The sequence below is a fragment of the Aethalodelphis obliquidens genome, unplaced genomic scaffold (assembly GCF_003676395.1).
Source record: "Aethalodelphis obliquidens isolate GAN/ISIS:26980383/991018 unplaced genomic scaffold, ASM367639v1 scaffold32, whole genome shotgun sequence".
NCBI classification, from domain to species: Eukaryota; Metazoa; Chordata; class Mammalia; order Artiodactyla; family Delphinidae; genus Aethalodelphis; species Aethalodelphis obliquidens.
The window spans coordinates 11459773-11484597 of NW_020837976.1; the positions used below are offsets into that span (position 1 = coordinate 11459773).

Genomic DNA, 24825 nt, shown 5'->3' on the forward strand with positions numbered 1-24825 from the left:
CTGTTCATGCTTTTTGTTCTGTTTGATTGATTTATTGGGCTTTTCTCTTTATATAGAGTAGAGGAATCAGATTGTGGCCAAAGGTAGTGTATTAACTCTTAGCAAAGGAGATAATATCTACGGTTTGTAGAACAATTTGAGATTTTTCTTTTCAAGGACAGCAAGAGGAAGATAATGACATAATAACTATTTCCTTTTTTAGGATCCGAATCTAAAAATGGTGAAGCAGACAGTTCAGATAAAGAAATGAAACATGGGCAAAAATCCCCCACTGGAAAACAAACGAGTCAGCACTTAAAACGATTAAAAAAGTCTGGTTTAGGTGAGTGTTCAATATACTATAACATTTCACATTTTAGATATTTAAATCTTGTTGAATGAAATTATGGGGACTTTTTTCTTTAATAGTTAAGAATATTTTTAAATCTTTCCAATTTATCTAAACCAAAAAGGGTGCTAAAGAATGCAACATATTACAATGGAATGATTTTAAGCATGTTGCTAAATTTGTGAATGATACTATTGGATGAAGCAGAGGCTAAAGATAAGAGGTTTAAAACGATCTACGTATTAAAGTAATTATCTGCCAAGTCATAATTCTGTCTAACATGCAGTGTTTTGTTCCTGAAACTGGGTTTCACTTTATCGGAATACATTGTATTGGGGGGAAAATGCAACTTTTATAAAGTGTTCATTGAACTGAAGAGTACACTGTCATTGGGGTCTGCTGCAGTAAAACTGCTCTGCCTTGCTTTTCATCTTATGCTGTTTGAAATATTCAATAGTGCTTGTCTGAAAAACAGTGTACAATTGCCGAGAAGTGTGGCAGACAGTTACTGGGTCTTGCAAGTCAGTACCAGGTTTTCATTTGAAGATTTCCTTCCTGATAACTTTTCATCAGGAACTCAATAGCAGCATTTTGGGGGAAAAGGAATATGGAAACTAAAAAGAGGAAAATAAACGTATCCTAGGCTGAACATTAAAATTCTAGACCAAACCTGCCTCGTTGCATGTCTGGACCTAATGGCTTCATTTCTCTCTCTCAGTTATTTCACCTCTGAGTTAGGGTAATGATAATGACCTAGATCATTGTAACATTTTGTAAAATGATGGGTAGAAAGTACAGATTTATTGACCTGAACTTCATTATTGGTTCTGCCACTTACTTTCTTGGCAACTTAGGGTAATTCTTATTTGCAGAGTTTATCTGTTTGTAAAATTCAAGCAAGATTTTAACCCATTTATTTATTTATTGAGTAAAGATCTATTGAGTGCCTACTATATACCAGGATTTTGTTAAATTCTGGGAGCATATTTTCAGTAAAGTCTTTGAATGGGGTTTAGATAGCCTTATGTAAGAGATCTTTGGGAAAGCAGAATTTATGTTTGTTTTAAATTCTTTAAACACAGCATAATTATCTTTTTCATTGTTTCCAAGGCTAAATCATTTTATAGTTATTGTCTAGCCCAAAACATATGTGTTAGTTTATAAACACCTACATATATACTGACATGTTTTTTCCTAGTCTTTTTGAGTTTTCTAAATTAAGTACTTTGAGTAGCTTCTGAAGCTGGAAACTGTAATGGGAGAGTGATATGTAAAGAATGTACTAAAAAAAGAAGCCCCCCCCCCCCCAAATATCATGTTATGTTACCCTAAGTAATTTAAAAGTCAGTGACCTTCAGTTAAAAACAGTCTGCTACAACCTCAGGAAAGTCAATGCCATATCATGAGTTTAAGAAAATTCAAGGCATGGGGACCTCTTCATTTCTTTACTTAGCTGCCTTCAGGGCTGGGGTTCAACAAGGCTTGTACTCTTGTCAGGATCCTGTCAGGTGCTCAGGTCTTCAATCAGGATCTCTTGTTCTAATTGTTGTAACCTAGGAATCCTGCACGCCGCTTAGCATCTTACATGTTAACAATCATACAGGAAAGGTTAACAATCATACAGTAAAGGGTTTTCAGCTAATTTGTTAGCAAATTTAAAAGGCGATAAAGGAGACCACCATGTTCTTTTTAACCTGCTTTTTTCTTTTTAGACTACTAAGTAGTAGAAATAATGAAGCTACTTTAATGAAGGAATGGAAAACTACCCGTATTTAATGCAGTGGTCTTGGTACTTTGACATATTATCTCATTTACTTCAATTATGTACAGCTGAATTATTTTTCTTTTACAGCTGAGGAAACGGAGGCCCAGAGAGTTAAGAGGGTTGTCCATAATGACACAGCTATTACAAGCCAAGGCACAGCTAGCTCCAAAGTCCAAACCATTATTTCAGAATATGTTCTGAATGTCTATAATCATCCAGCCTGTGTTGTAGACCTGTGGGCACCACTGAGGAGTAGCATAGTGTCTATGACATGATGAGCCTGCCATGGGTGTTAAAATGCAGGTACACTAGTTACACATAGAAGGAGAGCTAGCAACTAAAACATTTCCTGGCTGATCCTGTAAAATCAGAGGAAGAAGGTGGGATTTAAGGTCAAAAGTAACCTGAAGGTGATTACTAGGAAGGAACGCTGACTGACTGAGTAACCCAACAAGCAGCTGAGTACAATGGCTTATTTTGTGCAAATGAAGTTGGTAGTACTTATTAAGCCTCCAGTATATGCCCAGCACCATACAGTGGAAAGTGAAAACAAGCAAAAGGAAAGAAAGGGCCTTAAAGGTGACCATCTCCAGATAGAATCCCATGTGTCTTCTAGAAAGTAATGTTTCTGATGTCCTGTGACCTTAGGAATCTTACAGAGTAAAGGATTCTTTGTTCTGTGCAGCGTTTTAGAATCATAACTAAAATGTAAGTTTCTTGAATTAGGGGTCGTTGACTTACACCAGTTTTTAATTATGCTTCTTCCTACCCAATCACACAGTGGGAGTTTAAAAATTACTTACTAAACAAATCCAAGCTTCTAATGGATATCTCTGAGGGGTTTTTAATAAATGTCCTTGCTGAGCTCAACTTCTGGGATTCATTCCAATATATTTTATTTGGTTTAATCTTTTTGTAGTGAAGAATTACAACTTTGCTGGTTTCATAAAATGTTACATACTTTTGAAATAAATTAATGCAGGAAAATAAATTTGAAGAGTAACCCTAAATACTATCATCAAAAATAACTTCCCCCAGGCTTCCCTGGTGGCGCAGTGGTTGAGAGTCTGCCTGCCGATGCAGGGGACACGGGTTCGTGCCCCAGTCCGGGAAGATCCCACATGCCGCAGAGCGGCTGGGCCTGTGAGCCATGGCCGCTGAGCCTGCACATCCAGAGCCTGTGCTCCACAACGGGAGAGGCCACAACAATGACATGCCCGCGTACTGCAAAAAAAAAAAAATAATAAAAAAAAATAACCTCCCCCAGTGTTTTATAAATATTATTTGACATCTCCTAACGTGTAGCCATAGTCAGGGGTCATCTTAGAAAAATTGAATTATATCATTTTAATTAAAAGTACTAAATTTAATTAAATTTAGCCTGAATAATAAAAAAGAATGGAAGTAAAACCAAAAACAAAATTGCTAAACATCGCCACGAGATATATTCATATCTAAAAGTTCTCTCCAAAGATACTAAAAATACGAAAAACTGGAATAGGAGCGATGATCATTTTAACTACTCAAGCTTTGGACAATATATTTAAAGGATAGGGAGATAATTATACTTATGGTCCCTCTTAACTCCATGTTTTTGTTATATTATTTTTTAAACATCAAGGTTGTTAACATTTAATAATCTTTTTTTTTTTTTTTTTTACCATAATCCCCATAGTTCACTACCCCCCTGGTATTATATGGTAATGGATTCAGTGCTCCCCGGTAGACTGTTTACACAATTTCTTCATTTGTAAAGGGTACTTGGATTTATGTCGTAGATGATTAGATTTTGCCCTCTGATAATTTTTTTTCCCTAGACTTTACTCTTTGAAAGCCTATTTTTCTTCTCTGAGCTCTTTCAGAATCCATTCGTCTCTAATTTCTTTGAGACAACGAAGAACTCTCGTTTTGAACTCTTTCTGTATTTCTTTGGGCAGTTCCTCTTGCAACCAAAGGCCTTGGTCTGCCTCTTTCATGTGCTCCTTCCCTCTGTGTGAGTGTATGTGACTACATCTTGTGTGCACATTTTATGCATAAATACCGTGTGGCTTCCCTTCTGGGAAATAGGAGGCTTTAAGCCAGCAAGGTCTCCAAAGTCTGCAGCCTTTATTCAGATTGGTGCTCTTCGACTCCCTTTGGTCAAAATAACAATTTCCCTGATCCTCATCAGACACTTTCCCATGATTTTTATTATGACTACAAAGTGTCGTCTTCTATAGCACAGACACTTACTGTGGCAATTCGGCAATTGTTGCTTCTTTGCTTCTCCGGACCTCAGCTACTTTATACTCTCTAGTGTCCAGGAATTAGACACTAAAATGACTACCTCTTTTCTTCCTCTGCTTAGTGTAGGGAGATGAGGTACCAGCTTTAATGAGATAAGACAATCAGATATAATGAGCTTGTTCTTAAGCCAATTAAGAGTAAGTATGTAAGGATAATTAAAATGGAATTAAACATCCTGTGTGGCAACAAATTTAGCAGTAAGTTCATCTGCTCTGTCTTTGTTCCAAAATTATAAAACATAATTTTGCTTAGATGGACATCTTTGAAATAGATCTTCTTTTGACTTTGTCATAAAACATTTAGAGAGGCACATAGTCTTTCTTTTTTCCCTGATACCCTTAAATATTTTGAACCATACCAAATAGTAACCAACAGCATAAGTTCTACTTCTCACATTGTCCATAATACATGTTTCTAAAATTTTATGATTTTCTCATTTCCCCAATACTCCTTCCCAAAGTTACTCTTGGTAAATGACCTCAACTCCCTCATATGGAGAGTATTTCGGCTATACGTAAGCATTAAGCAAATTCCTTTCCTGTATTTTCAACATTTCTGTCTCTAGGTTTTGCCTTTGCCTTCTCTGCTGAGAAAATAAGCTTCTTCCTAATTCTCTTCTTGTAGTCTATTTTATCTCCCTGTGAAATACTTGAAACATATAGAAAAACACAGATGCTAATAAAACATATATCTATATACCTGTCACCTTGACTTCATTCCTAACAAATGTTAGGAGTTTGTTGGGCAAAAAAAAATAGATAAAATTTTTGTACTTTTTGTGTTTATAAGTGAGATTGGCCAACAGATTTTCTCTCTCATATTGTCTTTGTTTGTCCTTATTTTGGAATAAAAGTTATATTAACTTCATAAAGTGAACTGAAGAGCTTTCTTTACGTATTCACTGGAATAAGTATAAAATGAGTGGGGGGAGAGTTCCTTGATGTATTGGTAAAATTCGTCTTTAGAGCTATTTGTAATATGTGCTGTGCATGTATGTGGGGAAGGAGGGGTTGTCTGTTTATTTTACAAAAGTTTTCACAAATTTATTGAGGTTTGCTATTTTTAATATAATTTGAAAATTTGCAAACTTGAAATACTTTATGTCTTCAGAGATACTGGCTAAAGTCATAGTAGTATGATTTTTATGCATATTATACTATTTAAAATCAAATTTCAATTACAATTTTATTTGCCTTGTATATCTATACTGTATCTCAAATTATGTGCCTACCTTTCATGCCTATTCATGTTTATTTCTGCCATCTCTCACTAGATTTATACCTATTTTATTAGTCTTAAAAAAATCCTTTTTCTGTTCTTGATGGTCTTCGTTGTTCCTTTCTGTTTCATGAATGTGTGCTCTTATTCTTTACAATCTTTCTCCTTTCTTCTTTCTCCGGTTTTTATTCTGTAGTTCATTCATTTACTTCTTGATTTGCACACTTAACTCTTGAACCTTCAATATTTTTTCTACTCTCGAATATATACAATTTATTTTTAAAACAAATTCAGCTGCATTTTACAAATTTTGGCATTATCATTTAGAATGTAAATATTTTGTAATTTCCATTACAAAACATTTCTTTAACTTGTGAGGTACTTAGAAGTGTACTTCCAAATGTCCAAATATATAATGAGTGTGGGAAGATTGGAGAGTTGCTATGTTATTGATATCTAATTTTACTTCTTTGTGGGTAGAGAGATGAGGTTTTATATTATTCTTCAGTATTGTTGAGACTCAGTGGTCAGCTTTGGGGGTTTTTTGTTGTTTTTTTGTTTTCTTTACTGTTTCCTGAGTGCTGACCAAAAAATTGCTTTCTCTTAAGGGCTCAGTGCAGTGTCCTATGTTAAATTCATTGGTTTAAGATCGATTATTGAGTTTTTAAAGTCCTTGGTATTCATAAGACAAGTTTTTTGCTTGTTGTCTCAATGTCTGGTAAAATATGTTCAGATGTTCCACTGGCATTATATAGTGCCAATTTCTCTTTTTAATTCTCTCAATTTTAAATTTTGAATGCTATGCTGTTGAAATGGATGCAGGCTCTAGGTCATTGTATCTTTCCAGTGAATTATTCCTTTTATACTCAAGGAATTACTTTCTTATCCCCAATAAGGTTTTTTTTTACCTTTGTTTATCTTTGATGTTAATATTGTAGTATTGCTTTTTTTTATGTTTTGAATGTCTGCCTGGTATGTCTTAGTTTATCTCCTCATTTTCTTCTGTCCCATGTGATTTTTATTTTAAGTATATCTCTTGTAAAGCAGTATATAATCAGATTGTGTTGCTTTTAAAATCTAATATGAAATCCATTTGTATTTTTTTTACTGTGTTGGGGACTTAATCAAAATTTCTTTTTCTCCTTTTATGCCTTCATGTGATTGAGTTTTCCTTCCATGAATTTATTTGGAAGTTATAAGTCTTTTCCATTTCTCCCATTGACTACCTACAGAGTTTTTTGGATGGAATGTCCTGTAAATATCAATTAAGTCCATCTTGTTTAATGTATCATTTAAAGCTTGTGTTTCCTTAGCTATTTTCATTTTGGATGATCTGTCCATTGGTGAAAGTGGGGTGTTAAAGTCCCCTACTATGATTGTGTTACTGTCGATTTCCCCTTTTATGGCAGTTAGCATTTGCCTTATGTATGGAGGTGCTCTTATGTTGGGTGCATAAATATTTACAATTGTTAAATCTTGGATTGATCCCTTGCATGCAAATGGAAGTCAGCTGGAGTAGCAATTCTCGTATCAGACAAAATAGACTTTAAAATAAAGACCCTTACAAGAAACAAAGAAGGACACTACCTGTAGAGTTTTAACAAACTAACAGTATCTCTCCTGTTTCCAAACAGTGCCAGGGTTATATGGTGTTCTCATTTCAATCACACCTTCCCATCTCTCATGCAATTGCTGTCTCCTGTTTTTTGTGTTTTTTTTCCATTTTGTTTTAATTCTCATTAGTTGTTAGTATTATTTTTCACTGTTAATGTTTATTTGGAGTTACTCACGTCTGTGAATCTTTTAGTTTGTCATTGCTTCTGCAACCCACTCATTCATTCTTTGAGTTAATTTCTTTATTTGTTAAGAACATCCACTAGTACTTTTTCAGCAAGATTCTCTAAGGGATAGTTTCCATTTTGGATACTGAAAATATTCTTATATCGTTAATATCATTGCCATTTAAAGGGACTTTATTAACGAAATTCTAGATCAATGCTTCTTTTCTTTTGGCCCTTTGAAGATACTTCATTGTCATCTGTAATTTATTGATGATAAGGTTCCTGTGTCTTATTGTGATCCCTTTGGAGGTAATCTATTTTTGTTCGAAACTGTTTTAAGGTATTCTTTTTATTTTTGATGTTTTGCTATTTCAACACATCGGATGGAGGAATGGGTATTTATCCTTTTTGAGATTTGGTATGTTGCTTTATCTGAGGACTTTTATCATTTTTTCAGTCCTAAAACTTTCAGACGTTAGCTCTTCAAATATTGCCTCTCTGCTATTTGCTGTGTTTTTTCATTCTCAAACTCCTGTAAATGTGCATCCCGACTGCTTATTCCATTCCCTTTATTTTTTCTCTCTCCTGCTTTCTTGACTCATCATTTTTAATGCTGCATTCAAGATATTTTCATCAACTCTATATTTATTCAATAGCTATTTCATTGTATCCATGGAATATTTTTAAAAAATTTTAAACTAAATTTTCATTTCTAGAAGTTCTATCTGTTTCTGTTTCAAATCTGCCTATTTTTAAAAATTACAGTGTCCTGTTTTTTCATAATGAGTTTATTTTCTTTTTTGTTTCTATTGTTTAAAACAAGGGGCAGCAAGTTTTTCTGTTAGGGGCCAGAGAATAAATGCTGTAGGCTTTGTGAGTCATGTGATTTCTGTCACAACTATTCAACTCAGCATTGTAGTGCGAAGGCACATCTAGACAGTAGCTAAACAATTGGGCATGTCTGTGTTCCAGTAAAAGTTTGTTTACCAGCAGCCACTGGACTGGATATAGTGCGTGGGCAATAATTTGCTGACCCTTGATTTAAATCACACTCTATTAAAATCACATTCAAGTGATTCTCTTAACTCAAGCAACTGAGAGTGGTAATTCTTCCGTTTGATGCATCAGCTGACTGTCCCTTATGGTGGATTGTTCCCTTGTGTGTCGTAATTTCGAATTGTGGGCTCTATATACAGCCGTCTGTTGGAGGTCATTGTACCTGAGTTGTAGAATTATCCTACAAAGCATACTGGCATTTCAGGCCTCACAGCTAATATTTTTATAAAGGATTGCTGTTTTAAAGTATTACCCTTAAATCACCCTGAATAGGCATCTTCTGAAATACTCCAGTGCTTAGTGCTGTGCATGACACTTGGGGAGCACACAGCTATCAGCTATAATGCTCTCATTATCTCCATTAAAATAAACAGCACTCTTATTGTTATCATTGATCCTAAGTCTTATAGAATCTACAAAAACTGTAGTTGTTACCATTTATGCTCCTAAAGTTTTTGAGGATTCTGATTAATTGGAAGACCGTAATTAAAATACTTCTTTATCTAGACCTGGTGCTACTTTGAGTTAAAAATACAGATGGTATTGAGTGAAGTAGACATTATGAAAATTAAAGACAACTAAGGCAAGATAGAAACCCAAAGAAACTTTGGAGATTTCATTCTGAAATATCATTCTTAAAAGAGACAGAATTAAATACATTATCAAATATATATATATTATATATATATATATATATAGTCAGTATACATATGTGTGTGTACAGGTGTATGTTTTTCCCAATCTATAGTGAATTCATACCTCTTGCTTATTTATCACAGGACACTTGAAATGGACCAAAGCTGAGGATATTGACATAGAAACCCCGGGATCTATTCTTGTCAACACTAACTTGAGGGCATTAATAAATAAACATACGTTTGCTTCCTTACCTCAGCATTTTCAACAATACCTCCTGCTTTTGCTCCCAGAAGTGGATAGGCAGGTAAGTAGAAGTTTCAGACATTTGGTATTAGTCACCAGTTACATTATTATGAACTGGCAGGTCTGTTATCGAAGATGACTGATACATGGATGGATAGTTTTCTAATAATCTAGTATATTTGTGTAATTTATATACTTAAATGCTAGCATTGGTGTGTTTGCTTAATCTGCCTAAACAGACTCATTTTTCATGATCACTAGTGAGCAAATTCAAACTTTAAAATACAGCACATTGCCATAGAGTGAAAACAACAGACCTACCTACACTGGGCAGGAAAAACAAAGAAATCAAACGTTCCAGTATCAAATAAATCTTTGAAGTAGCTTCCCCTTTGCCCCGAGGGAATATTGAAGTGCAGCAATAAAAAGCCAGGGTTTCTAAGAAATTATGTAAATATTTTCATTCTCAGTTCTTTCCAAAAACCATTTAAACCATTTAAAATTTATGTTTGGATTTGGCTTCTGAGAGTCTATCATCGTGAATATGATTGCCTATAAATAATCACCTTTTATCTTTTTTTTAGTATAACTAAAAGTGCTTTAAGTGTATTTCTGTATTTTTTAAAAGCCTCTAAAATAAGGAAATACAAATATAGACTCATAATAGCAGGCATCAATCATCTTCTAAAGCTGTTTCCTTTGAAAAGAAAAAAAATATTTCATCGCATAAACTTTTATTAAATTTCACAAAACTGTTACATTTCCTTGTGATTCTCATTTCAATAAATTTTGACACTGTATATAGTTTCCAGTTGATGGACATAATGTGCATGTGTTTATGAATTTGTATCTCAAAATGATAGGTACATCCATAAATTGAAATGGGCAAGATTGATTCAATATTTCCACATTATTTTGAATAAATTTTCTTAGCTTTTTATTTGATTCTGTTTTCTCCTAACTTACCCACCCTTTCATACGTACTTAAAATTTGATAAACTGCTGTCTTCTATCATTCTTATGTATCTCTCTGGTGGAGATTATTGTTCATATTTAGAAAAATACTATTTTGACTTTGAGTACATTTTTGTTTGAAAATTTGTTCAGTATTTACTATGAATATAAAACATGTTTGGTGCTTGGGAATAATGGAAATATCTATTAGTAAGTGCCTATTGCATGTTTATTGAATCAATGATTAAATACACTCTAGTTGGATACAGAAGCTGTATTCCTGAACAATGAAAATATGAGGTAGAAACAGGTAAGCTTAGGGGGGAGAGCACAAAGTAAACTGAGCTTTTATATGTAGAAGGGAAAAAATCAGAGACAAATACAGGATCCTTGAATTGGGCCTAGAGGTATAGGCAGAATTTGAATAAAATAGATGGAGATGTATTTTATGTGAAAGATTCAAAGATATCAAATCAAAAGCTGATTTTGTGGGAGTCTGGATTATAGGAACAACAATGCAAATGAGTCTGGAAAGACAAATTAGAAGTCAATTTTGAAAGATGCCTTGAGTGTGACACTAAGGAGCCTAAACAGTGTTCACGCTGTGTTTGCAGTGCAAAGACACTGAGGGCTTTTGAACAGAGCTATAATGTAATAAGATCACTGCTTTTTAAGAAAATTATCCTGGCGATACTGAAAAGGGAATGTTAGAGATGGGAAGCATGAAAGTGTTGTTAGAAAGCAATTTTAGTTATTCCAAAAGGCAGAATGAGGGCTTGAATTTGGAGAATAGCCTTGAACTCGAAGAGGAGTAGGACCGTGCAGTCACCTTCCTCATCACCACCATCATCATTAGCACCATCATCCAGTGGTGGCAATTTTACATTTTGTCAAATAACACTTGAAGCAAGGTCTAGGGAGAAGCCCCTGATCATTCCTGGCTTTCAAGCTGGTGTGACTGAGGATTGAGTTCAGGTGTTTAGAAAAACTTTATTTTTTTGGCAGGGGGAGGTGGATTTATTAGCTACGTGACTATTGCCTGCACTTCAACGTATGTGTGGTTTGTCTTGTTCACAGTTGTACCTCCAGATCCTGGAATAAGATTTGGCATATGTAAAGTACTCCAGTCTTTTTGGAAAGAAGAAATGACAAATTGTCCTTGGATTAGCCAAATATTTCAGGAACCCAGGAGGCAGTGTCAATAAGCCTAATATTGAATTCAACCTGTAGCAGTTTCTGTTACTCAGTTTTTTCCAGTCACTGTGAGAAATATAAATGAATAAGGCACAATACCTGTTCTCAAAGAACATGTAGTCCATTGGGAAATGATTTATTCAGGAAATACTTACTGAGCATGTATTATGTGCTGCATATACTGTGCTAAATACAGAGGCTTCAGGAATGAATCTTCCAGAGGAATAACACGGAGGAGAAAGACAACCTCGTGCTGAAATACAGTTTCCTCTTTACTAGGAAAGAAGTCTGATAACTGGATAGATCTATACCAAATTTAGTATAAGACCAGGCAGAGTGACATAAATGTCAAATAGAAATATAAAGTCCTCAGAAGGCACGAAGGATGAAAAACTTTAATCTGAAAGTAGTATTGGAGAAGATTTTATGGTGGAACGGATACTTCACTTGCACCTTGAAGGACTAGTAGGTGTTTTGTAAGTAGAGCCAAGGGAAAGTGAATTTTACAGAGGGAGAGCTTGTCGTTTACACAGACTTGCTGTGTGTGTGGTAGGATGCTGTGCTAAAGGGTAATATGGTCTAAACCTCGATGACCCTGGTTGCAGATTAAGCTCTTTTAACTTTTTCTGAAACCAGTGGGCACCATCAGAGATTTCTCAAATGAGACACAGCATACATAAAATAATTTAAATAAATATTTTAGTGCCTGGACCTAGGGCAGCAGAAGAAGATCCAAAGGATAAATAACATATTGTCATTATTTTCTCTTAGGAGCCAGTAGCTCTGTAAAAAATGTATTGGAGAGGCAGAAAGATAAGACCCAGGGAGACTGGGCAAGAGACAGTCACAGTAGTTGAAATAAGAGATAAGAGTCTGACCTTAGACATTGGCCTTGGAAAAGAAAAGAAAGGACTGAATTCCCGGCATATTTTCAACCCAGAAGAGTGGGAATAAATGACACTGCCTATGGGATGGTCTGGAAGAAGGTTGGTCTGTAGAAGGTCTGGAAGGCAAATGGAGATTTTATTTAGGGTGACTTGGGAGGACTGGAAGGCTCTGTGGGCCTGTTAGCATGTGACATCAAGAAGTTTAGAGCTCTTTCTCCGGGCCCTGCTAGAGTTGAGCTCAACCCTATCTCCCAGCAGAAAGGAACAGGCAACTTGATGAAACAACCTTCCAAAACCGGTCTATTTCACTTCAGTTTATAAAAACCCAAAAGTCGGTGAACATCACCATTTTCTAGGCCAGAATGAGTAGGAAAGGCATGGAAATGTGAATCTGATTACAAAGATTTATTTGAGCGAGTGGAAGGTACTGTAATTATGTGAAATACCTATGAATTTCACTTGTACAAAAGCTTGTTTTCACGTATTTTTATAAAATTTGAAATTCCCAGTTTTTTCGTTTCCCTCCTTTGACTACCCCAGGTTTCTGCCTGATTTCTCCCCTGAAGCGGTCCTACAGGCTGTCCTATTCTGGGCCAAATGAAGCCAAGGCTTATTTCATTATTACATCTTTAAAATAAGGGAAGCTAGGTTTCCCATTTACCTTGCCAGTGCCAACTATCATTAAGCCAGCCTGTATTTTTTTTTTCTATATTTGTACTTTTCTTTCTTTTTCTAGAGGTCTGTTTATCTTAGATTACATTTTTTTACATACTTCTAGTTGTTTTATGACAGTGTCACAACTAGTTTTATATTTAAGTTTGCTTTCCACACATTATACTGCAAGCAACAGAAAACTGAACTCAAACTGACTTAAATATAAAGGGGATTTATTGGCTCAGGTAATTATAAGATGGAGGTTAGAGTGGGCTTCTGGTTGCTGGTCCTGGAATTCAGTTATTATCAAGGACCCATTTAACTGTGTTTAATGAATTCATTTTTAAAAAATCTCTCCCTTGTTGGCACTCTTCTAAACCTGAATCCCTTTGTAGTAGGATGGCTACCTGAATCCAAAAATGGGTATTTGCCTATTGATTCACATTCATGGGGAAAATACTTCTGTCCCAGTATTTCAAAGATAAACCTGAGTCACAAGAATGATACTACGTATCAGTAGATCACAGTGACTACTTCTTAAACAACGACCCTAGCTGAGGAAGTGGAATATGCAAATTGGTTTAAAGCAACCAGGCCTACTCCTGAATTTTAGAGTGCTCACCAACTCCTGAAGTAGAATGGTGCACTGTGGAGATGTCAGGAAAACTTTAGAAATCTGGTTTTTAGGAAGTCCTATTAGAGGCTATGCAATGGAGGGTGGGGGAGAAGTCAACTATCATGTCCACTGTAGTAGGGTAGGCGTTGAGTTTGGTTTTGAACACGTTGGGTTGAGATGCTTCTATAAACTATATGAAATGTCCGAAGATGGCTATATATATTCAGGTTTTGTGACTGGAGAAGATGGAATTAGTGATTAAAATTTACGTAGATTATACTGTCAGCTATGGGATTTGATGAGCCTGTGAGATATCATGGCCATCCCAAAGGAGTACATATATTTGTAAGAAAGTATTAGAAAGGGTATGGGAGGAGCCAGGGAATAGATAGAAAATAGCAAATCCATGAGAGATCATCAATGGGGAGGTTATGTACAGGCAAGTGTCTCAGATGGACATTAGGAAGTCACTGGGGGGTAAGTGGGACATCTTTTCTTTGTTCCTTTAGATCCATCCTCCACCTTCTTTTCTCTGCTTTGCTCCAGGAGGCTGTATATGGAGAGTAATCCACGTATGGACTACTGCATCAAGAGAAAGGATGCCTCTGTCTTCCTTTCTTTTTTCTTTTTTTGAATTTTGAAATAATCATAAACTTTCACAAAATTTAAAGATATATTAGAGAAGAAGTTTCAAGCCTCATTATCCATCCCTCCCCCCACCCTCAGTAATATTATGACTTTAAGCCTGTTTTTTCCTACAAACAAGGGCGTCCTCTTGTGTAAGCACAGTGCAGCCAATCAAGATCAGGAAGCTAGCATTGATCATTCTTACTGTGTGATTCTTAGACTCTATTCAAGTTTAGCCACCTGTCCCAGTAATGTCACTTTTAGCAACAAGATTCAGTATGGAATCTGTCATTTTATTTAGTTGTCGTATCTTTTTACTCTCCTTCATTCTAGAAGAGTTCTTTAATCATCTCTTGACTTTCATGATTTTGACACTTTTGAAGATTATAGGCTAATGTTAGTTTGTGTCATATTTCCTAGTGATCAGATTCAGATTGTGTACCGTTGGGAGGAATACGATAAATGATGCTATATTCTCCTTGCACCTATGAGGTGGCACACAATTTTGATTTCTCCCAGTCATTTGATTAAAATGTATCCGCCGAGTTTCTTCAGTGTAAAGTTACTTCTTCCCTCTTTGTAATTAAATAGTATTTTGTGAGGATATATCCTGTTCTTGAGACTCTCAATTTACCCACTTACTCCTATCTGTATGGTTTCCTTGTTTCCTAGTTTTTCAATAGGTTATTATGCTCAGTTGTCCACATTTGGTCACTAGGAGCCTGTTCAAGCTGGCTCCTGTGTCTTCTGACGTGTCTGCATCACTCTTTGAGCATTTCATTACTTTAAAATACATGGAATTGTTTCAGTCTCATCTTGTACTTTCCCTGTCTCAGCCCTGGAATGAATCCTTTCTCCAAGGAGCCGTGGTTCCCTTTAGTGGAAGATGGTATTTAGAAGTCAGTATCTCATGAAACACTTGCTCTTTGCTATTGGGGTGTTGCTTCTCCCAGATCTATGACAGACCTAGGAAATATATGTATGTATATATAGGAATGCATACATCCATACATGTGTGTGCATGTGTGTGTGAACACCTCCTTCTGTGTCTTGGAGATAAGGGACATCTTATAGAAGAAAGAGTATGAGCCTATATATAAACATAGCACAATTTCTATCTGCATTTATTTCTATATGTTCCTCTATATCTTGTAAACCATGAATTCACACTAATACGTTCAACGCTAATCTAATACCCCATAGTTCATTCTGGTTTTCTCCCTTTCCAAAGCTGTTTGACAGTGACAGTGAGAAACTCAGTTTCTATTATCCTTAATATATCTAAGTAGTCGATTAATCCCCTTGTAGGTAACCAGTCTTCCATGTTGGCCAGCATACCTCCCCATGGGGATGGTCTCCTTGAGGCTCTGACTTTCCATGACGGCCCACGTACCCACCCACCCTGCTTGGGCACCTTCCCCCCACTTCCTGCTTGACCCCTGACACTGCTTATCAGGCCTGGCCTGTACAGGCGCCCCACCACCACCAAACCGTGCTCTGTCTCTGCAGCTCCTCCCCAGGCCTCCCCTCTACCTCACCCTGCGGGGCGCAGTGATCCCACTCTGAGCCATCGTGAGCCCCTCATGCAGGGACCTATGTTAATTTTAGCTTCAGACCTGAATTCCTCAGGAGGGGGAGGAGAAGGCCTTCTGGATTCTAATAGGTTTCAGCTCTTGGGAAGCCCCAACAGGGGATTGGGTGGAGGAAGAAAAGTGAGGCTGAGCCCCTTACCTGCCCTGTGTGGTCAGCACGGGCCACATCCACTGACCAGCTTCTGTCAGAAGGCCCTTGCCACACAGCTCTCTCTGTCCAAATTCCCGCTTCTCCCCTTACCGTTCATGTCAAATACTAGCCCCCATCATTAGCTCTGGTTTAATGCACTGTCCTCTGTGGTTTTGCTGCATCCTGCCCACACCTTTATAAATAGTCACTTTAATCTACTTTCTTTGAACGGTGATGACTTGAATGAGCCACCTGTACCTGCCGGGCTCCTGAATGACAGACCTTTTGAGGAAGTAGAATGATGTGGCTGTAAGCAGACTCTGGTGGTTTGGGGGAGGACTAGGGTATATAGTTCATTCATTCAACCAGTGTTTATTTAACATGTATTATGTGCCGGATAAGCATTGGTGATATAAACATTAATAGGTTCCACTTCCTACCTTGAGGGAAGTAATGGTTAGAGAAGAGTGGGGCTGGGCATGAGGTGAAGACCTGTAGGTCCAGAGCTATGCCATGGTGTTAGTATATGCATTGTGTTAAGGTGACACGGAGGAGGTGATTATGTTCTGTCTGTGGGCGTTGGAGAAGGTTTCAAGAGAAGGTATTACTGAACTAGGTCCAAAACAATGGAGGAAGTTTCCCAAGTTAAGAAGTGTGTCAGGCATTCCTAGTAGAGGAAACATATGTATCAATAATAATACTGATTACCTACAGTGCTAGGCCTCCTACAGAGATGAGCACTAATGCTTACAGTAACTCTCCAAAGAGTCTGCATTATTAACCCCACCTCATATGTGGAAACTGTGGATCAGGGAGAGACAAGGACTTAACCTAACTTCTTCCAAGTAAAAACGCGGGAGCCAGAATTTGACCACAGGTTTGTCTAGTGCCAAGTTGATGCTCTTTCCCTACATGATGCTCCTGGCACCCAAGAGAGAGGCAGAGAAGTATATGATGTCTGTCCACGCATAATTTTAGATGACTGGGGTATAGGGTGAGAAACTTGAGGCTAGAAAGGTAGGCTGGAGCAAGCCTGTAAAAAAGGCCATGTAGAACATAGCAAGGTTTTACATTTGGGGCATGACATTAGATTTATATTATAGAAAAAGAGCTCTATTGGAGGAATGAAGCATGGAATAGAGGAGAGATTCCCCCATTCTCCACCTGGCTGTGGTGTAGCCACACTATCTTCCTTCCTGCCCCTGAAACCTCAGCTTCTGTTCTCTCTCAGCCTCTGTGCTTTCTCACAGCTCTGCCAGGAATGTTTTCTCAGCATCATTTGCCAAGGCCAGCCCGTTCTTCTCCACCAAGTCTCAATGTCAGCTCCTCATAAAGGCTCTTCTTTCCTCCCCTCCCATCTAAAGTAGCCTCTCTGGATGTTTTCTGTCTTAGTTATCTATTTGTTTCCTTTCCTGCACTTGTCACAGTCTATGATTAACTTGGTTATGTATCTGTTCATTTGCCTTTCCTCATGAAAATAAACAGCCCCAGGACAGTGGCTCTATTTCTCCCATTCACTGTGCCTGGCATATAGTAAGTGCTCAGTAAGTGTTTTCCTAGTCAATGAATATAGCCTGGGAAGCCACTTAGAAAGCTAGTTTAACATATCTGATAAACATAAGAACTTTTGCCAAAGCCAAAGAGTGAAAAGGAAAGGCCTCATTCATGAGACATTGTATTAGTTTGCTAGGGCTACCACAACAAAATACCACAGACTGGGTGACTTAGAAACAGCAATTTATTTTCTCACAGTTCTGGAGGCTGCAAATTCAAGATGCTAGCATATTTCGATTCTCCTGAGGCCTCTCTTCTCGGCTTTTAGACAGCCTCCTTCTCCTGCATCACTAGTGTCCCGTTCTCTTCTTATAAAGACACCCCTCATATTGGGTTGGGGCCCACCTATACGACCTCATTTAATCTTAATTACCTCTTTGAAGGCCATGTCTCCAAATATAGTCACATGGTTAGGGCTTCAACCTATGAACTTGTGCGGGGGGGGCAATTCTATCCAATACAGGCATTTTAGAAATAAAATCATCATGATTTGGTAATTGGATTTGAGGGGGAAGGAAGAATTGAATACCCCTTTTAGGCAGTAAGTATTTATTACGCCTTTGAGAATAGCAAAAGATTGGTATGTTTTTAAAGCTAGGATGGGCTTAAACATGTTTTTGTCCTAAAAACTGAGGCAGTTGATAGAAGAAATTGACGATAGAAGAGAGAGGATTTTATTTATGGATGGAAGTCTTAGAAGAGATGGCAAGGAATGGACTCTCTTGGTAAAGAAGCTGGCTTAAGAAAAAAAGAAGTGTTGATTTCTGAGATCAGAGAGGAGAGAAGCAGGAAATAAGGAGGGAAGAAATAACTAAGTGTGAAGAGTATGGTGCAGAGTGAGGGGTTTTCAGCTGGGTGGTGGTGTATTTGTCTTCTCAGAGGCTAGAGAATTAGGGGTTTCACAAGAGGTAAAGGCTTTGGAAAGCAGCCTGATGGACTGTACTGTGGATTCATCCTGGGGAAGAAGTGGCTGCTGAACAGCATTGAGGCCCCATCTGAGTTCAGATGCCAGCGGACACACTTGGTCTGCTTCTGTGTTTTCCACCCCACAGTGCTAAGTATTGGTACACTTAGCTTGGTGCCAGGAGTTGGATTTTGCCGGGGTGTTGGAGATTTACAAAGGAGCTGAAAGGTTGTGGGGGACTTGTGAGATGCTTGTTGGGGTGGTTGATTATGGGGTCCAGGCTGGATAGGAAGAAAAGTTAGGTCAGAGGAGCTAGAGTGAGTGGAGGTCTCAGGGAAAGGAAAATGTGGATTAAAGGAAGAAAGCTACATTTTGAATGAAGAGTCTCAGAATAACACACTTAGAATATGATCAGGTTTGGGTAAACGCATGGGTCAAGTGTCATCTCCTTGGCCACAGCATTTTGGTTCAGAGACCAAATACAAAGAAACAAGAGGCCAGAGCAACATTGCTCAGTGCCAGTGAACAGGCAGAATTGTAGCTAGTTCTTCCTTCAGTCCCCACGTAGGAATACTGGCTTAATAAATTCAGGGCTGGGGTTTATTTCAGATGTTGCCTTTTCTGCTTAACTCTCTGCAAGATGTGCTTGCAGAATTCTTAGAACCTTCTAGATTATACATGACAGATCCCTTCTTTAAGAATTTGTACTTTAGAAACGATGTCTACGTAGAACAATTTTGAGACCTTTTTAAAATATAGGGCAACTGGTGGAATAAATGTCAACTCAGGTGGAGTGTTATTTAGGTTTTTGTTACACTTTCAGGTTGGACGTCACTGATGAATAGATTGTTGTCATTTCTGTCGTCTGTGTCATTTTTAAGTGACGTTCATCTCTTTCTCCATTCGGTGGCGTCGGCCTCTCGGGGCTGTGTCTCCAAATAACTTACAGGACCATCCCCCAGCTGCTTCTAAATAAATTATGCCTATTATTTTTTCATCCAAGTGGTAATTGCAGCATTTCAATCCATTCTTACCAATCTCCTGATTTGGTCCTGCATTCATATCTGTGTGTCTGTTAAATGACAGGCCACTGAAGGATATGTACTATGAAGGATATGTACTATGTAGTCTCTTTAAAACCCTATCTAGCTTTGTGCTCTTCAGGTTTTTGAACTCACTGGTAATAATGCACATCATTTTAACTGTGGAGAATGTCATTAAACTAAAATGGAACATTTACACAGTCCCTTTTGCAGAGAATTTCAGACCAGGAAAATGAATGTGTGTGTCAGACATTTTACAGCACATGAGAATGTGATTTATTGATTTCTGATGGCTCTGTTGGCATCAGTGTATATATTTAAAGAGTCACGCAGCCTTTATAAATACAAATGGGAAAGGGCTTTCCATCTTTTTCTTCCATGGAAATAGCTCATACATTTGCAATAACTCAGGCTCTTCTTAGAGATTGCTCTATGTACTGTATATGTTGATTTTAAAATTATACCGTTATTGTATTCTACAAATAGCATATACAATGAAATGTCAGTTTACCAAACAGATTATAGAAATTCAGAACTATTAAAGATGTGAAAAAATACTCGTATCTTAAGCCTCTAGGTAAAGTAAGCACGTACCTGCAATGTAATTATTTTAATGGAACTGACATTTTGGCTTTTTCCCTGCTTCTGAAAGCATATCTTAAAGTACTTAGGAAATCCAATATTCCTTCCAGCCTCAGTCACTTACTGGTGATAGTAAATCATACATGACCAAAGATATCCTTGCAGACCATGCCTTGGTATTTCCATTCTCGCCATTTGAGCTTTATGCTCATGCAGGGAAGTGATTTCATCTGGATATTATTCATTTCTTAGCTAACTGGATAGTTAACATCAACTTCTGTTTATCAGGATCTGCTTCAGTGTATATCAAATAATGTTTCGACTGGATTGAATTACAGATGTGCAAGTAATTGCACATAATAGGCAATCCAACAAATGGAGCCTATTCTGTCCCGTGCATAAGGTAGTTAATTGAAGAGCACAAACTTATTTAACCCGGACAACATCCCATTCTGTGCATTAAACCGCTTTTTTTCTCCTTTATATTGAATACTAAGTGGCCACCCCATGGCCTGTGGGAGTGTCTTTGACCCTGTGTGATCACCAGCCATTGGCTTATCAGATTAATAAACATTTACTATTGTCATCTAATATTTGCATAATCACGTTTTGTTATGTAAATTATTTAGTAATATATGTATGTTTAATTCTTAACTACTAGTTTATACAGGAATGGAGAATAAGGAACTTTAACCTTGCTTTATCATACAAATGACTAGAATTTGAGAAAGGGAGTCATGCACGTGGCAGATTATATATCAGTGCCTGTCCTTTTCATAAGGGGCATTGTAATGCCAAGGTCACCGTGGACCATTAGGGACAGGTGTCATACAATGACTTACCCTTAAACTAGGCTCAAGAGTAGAAAGAAGAGAACAGATTTCACTTACTAAATCACCTTTAGAACTCATAGTAGTTATCAAACCCTATTCAAAAAATAAAGTTGCCTGAGAAAATATTTTGATTCCATTTGTAAAATTTATTAAAGACCAGTGTAAAGGAATAAAGAATCAATTATAGGCAGGAAGTAAACAGTCTAATAACGTTTGAACCTCTGGATTAAGGTGGCAGTATAAGTGCGTATTGAATTTGCTTCTCTGCTTCTAGATTCCCATTAAAATGACACTGGCTTTTTCCCCATCAATATATTTCTTTATCAGTCCTGGAACCTGGGGGAAGAATGCCATCCAGATTCCAGAAACTGGGAGGAGTTTCTGCTGGAGGCGATGAAGGTGAGACTAGACGGAGGTGAGAGGTGTCCAAAGTGCAAGTGACCGCCTATAGAGAGCTGCCTGTGGGATTTCACTGAAAGGGACTGTAGAAACTACCTTAGGCAAAACCAGCTGAGTTGTCAGGGCCGGAGGCAAGAGTGGAGGCTTCGGGAGAAACAAATCTCTATCTGGCTCCTGCTCTCTGGAAATGTTCCCTAGGATTTAGTCTCTCAACTGCGGACGTTTACAACACTGCAGAAAATGTTTCCAGTCTATGCTTGCCTAAGGGGTTGGCTGGTTTTCTATGTCATGTCCAAAGGCTGGCTGTTTTGCCAGCTAAAGGGAGGCCTAGCCTCACTGATCTATCCTTAAACATGTGGTTAATACGTTGTTTTAATTACAGAATGAATCGCTACTCCCCACAAGTGCAAACCTTTACTTGGGGAAGCATCAGTGGGGTAAACATGCACTTTTTCCTTATCTGAGCCTGAAAGACTTGTACAGGGCCCAACAGAGTTTCTGAAGAGACCATCTCAATATCCAGTAATGATCCAGCACCTACTGACCTCCCTGTCTTACGATGAAAAGACAGATCAATAATGCGACATAGGAAAGATGTGGCAGTTCGAAAAATAGACCCAGTGTGACAGTCCAGAGAACAAGACCCTCTGTGTGTTACTGAAACAGAATAAAAATGATTTCGACAATATCTATTAGTAAGCTGAAGACCATTGAGGAAAAAGTAGTTGTATTTAAAATAGTAATTGAAGTTTTACAGTGGGCTATGCAACGTGCTAGACATTGGGGATACTATGTTACATGAGATTGTCCTGCGTCTGCTTTCACGGAGCTTATAGTCTAGCAGGAGAAACAACATTGAAGCAGGAGTGTACAGGAAGCCCCTGGGAATATAATTTTCAAGAAGAGAGAGGAAGCTTGTGAGCAGGCATGGAAGTGAGCTTGATGTAGTTAAGGTATAGGCAGACTTCGAAGGTATTTTGGATTCGGTTCCAGACCACCGCTGTAAAGTAAGTGTTGCAGTAAAGCAAGTCACGTGAACTTGGTAGTTTCCCAGTGCACATAAAGGTATGTTTATACTTAGTATCTTAAGTGCACAGCAGCATTATATCCAAAATAGCAATGTACATATCTTAAATAAAAAATACTTTATTGCTAAAAAGTGCTAACCCTCATCTGAGCCTTCAGAGGGAGTGGTCAGAACCCACACATTTATTAAGTTGACCTTCTTTTATGAGTGTGGTTTGTGGTGCCCTGAAACAATTATAATAGTGCCATCAAAGATCCCTGATCAAAGGTCACAGATCACCATAACAGATACAATAATAACGGAAGAGTTTGGAATATTGTGACAATTCCCAAAATAGGACACAGAGACACAAAGCGAGCAAATGCTGTCAGAACAATGGCGCTGATAGACTTGCGTGATGCATGATTGCCACAAACTTTCAATTTGTAAAAAAAACGCAATATCTGCGAAGTGGAGTAACGCAGCAAAATGAGATCTGCCTGTATTCGTAAATAGCTCGATACTTAGGAACCTTAAGCTGTCTTAGGCAGAGCCAGAAGAATTCAGTCCACGGCAGATTCTTCCCCATCACTGAGGCCTGTGTTTTTCCAGTCTGCCTGGCGAGAACAGACTTTGTGAGTAGTTCTTGCCCAGCCCCCGATTGTTTCCTCCGAGGAGAAGTCCAGAACTTTCTCTCTGAGGTGCTCTGGTTCTCTTCTTTGGTCCTGTGATTCTCTTCCTGTGAACTATAACTGCCTTGGTTTCCTCTGTTACTCAGCTTCAGTGTCTTGTTAGGCCAATAGATGCATGGGTTGGTGCCATTTACTGGGGTAGGTAAAACTGGAAGAAAAGCGTGTTTTTAGTTTTGGCCATGTTGCATCTGAGGTGCCTTTGAGAAGTCTGTATGGAAATTTTGAATAAGAAGTTGGCTCTGTAGGTCTGAAGGTTAGAGTTCTAAGCATGAGTTTAAAAAAAAAAAAGGGAACCACCAACATATAGATGTTAATTAAGACCATGGATATAAATGACAGTACTATAGAATAGAATGAGAAGAGGGCCCAAGACTTAGCCTTGAGATTTCCATATCTTAATGGCAGAATAAAAGGGATTAAGCTTGCAGATAAAACTGAAAAGTAATAGCCAATGAAGTGAGGTAGAGGAAAACCAAGTGTTTGTATCACTGAAATCAAGGGAGTAAATATTTAAGGAGTGAGTGGTTTGTATTATTAAGGCTTAAGTATTGAATAGATGACGATGGAGAGGTCACCATCAGATTTCACATGTGTAGTTCACAGGTGGTCTTGACAAGAGCAATTTTGGAGGCATGGTAGGGAGGAAAATCCAGTTAGAAGTGGCTTCAAAAGAGAGTGGAAGGAGACAATTTGGAGAGACTGCTTCATTTTTTCCCCTGCATGTAAATCTTAGAATTTCTTAGATCTTAGAATTCCTTGTTGAGAAAGTTCTTAGATCTAAGAATTTCTTGTTGAGTACCTTGAGGCCATTGTTCTCTTTGAAAAATTTCTATTGTAAATGGGGTCTTTCCTTCTGTAATAGAATTGTTGTGTATGTGAAAGCTATTTTTTTTCTCAGCCATCTTACTCAATTTTTGATAATTTTTCATTGTTTTTCATTTTATGCCCTTGAGTTTTCCAGATAATCATATCACTTACAAATGATGATCATTTTAATTCCTTGTTTCTCGTTAGTGTACTTTTTAGAACCATTTCACTTATTTGATAGTGAGAAAAGCCAGATTGGAATAGGATCGGGGTTGAGTCAAAGAAGAAAGGAAGGAAAAAATAGAGACAGGCATATCTTGTAAGAAATTTGTTATGAAGTGTAGACGGTCATAAGGGTAACTGGAACAGCATGATTGAAGAAGAGAGGTGGGGTTTTGTTTGATTTATTTTTTCATGTGGGGGAGGATTTAGTATGTTTCTTGTCAAAGGAATAGAGGACCCATTGAGAGGGAGCAGTTAACTAGTCAAAGTAAAAATGGAAATTGGTTGCCTATTTTAATGATCTCTTCAAAGGCAGGGGTGGAGAAGGCAGTGATCAGAGCACTGGTGGAGAGAGGTGTTCCTTAGAAAGGAAGCAGAGCACCATTTCCAGGAAAACTGGAAGGAAGGAAGAAAGCGGGTGAAGAAGATGGGTGTGACACTTGGTAATAGAAAGTCTAGGGGCTTCCCATCTGATCACCACAGGTTCTTCTTCCCCCTAGAAAAGGTAGAAGTCAAAATCATGGACTGGTAGTGATGGGTATGTTGAGATAGGGAGGAAGGTAAAGAGCTTGAGGTGAATGGAGTTTGAAATAGTCACTGAAGAGTGAGAAATTGAGTTCACTGAAAGCAGCAGAATAAGCTAGCTTGAGAGTGAGTGATACGTGGCCTGGAGTTGAAGACTTCGTTATCAAACCTGTCTGCTTTAAAGAGTGGATTTTTCCAAAAATACTGGCTGTAGAATGGCAAGGTCCACCACGGACCGGGCTTTTGTCATATGGGCGTATCCAGACGATGAGAAGGGCAAGGATCATA

At 37.8% G+C, this 24825-nt stretch overlaps 1 protein-coding gene across 1 annotated transcript in view; it reads left to right on the forward strand.

Annotated features, from left to right (window-relative positions):
- The window catches only part of ASXL3 (ASXL transcriptional regulator 3), a 141117-nt gene that overhangs the window by 61018 nt on the left and 55274 nt on the right, over positions 1-24825 (forward strand). The window contains exons 6-7 of the mRNA XM_027127702.1: positions 203-322; positions 9214-9377. Coding sequence (XP_026983503.1) covers positions 203-322; positions 9214-9377 — 284 coding nt within the window. The remainder of the gene's footprint in view (positions 1-202; positions 323-9213; positions 9378-24825) is intronic.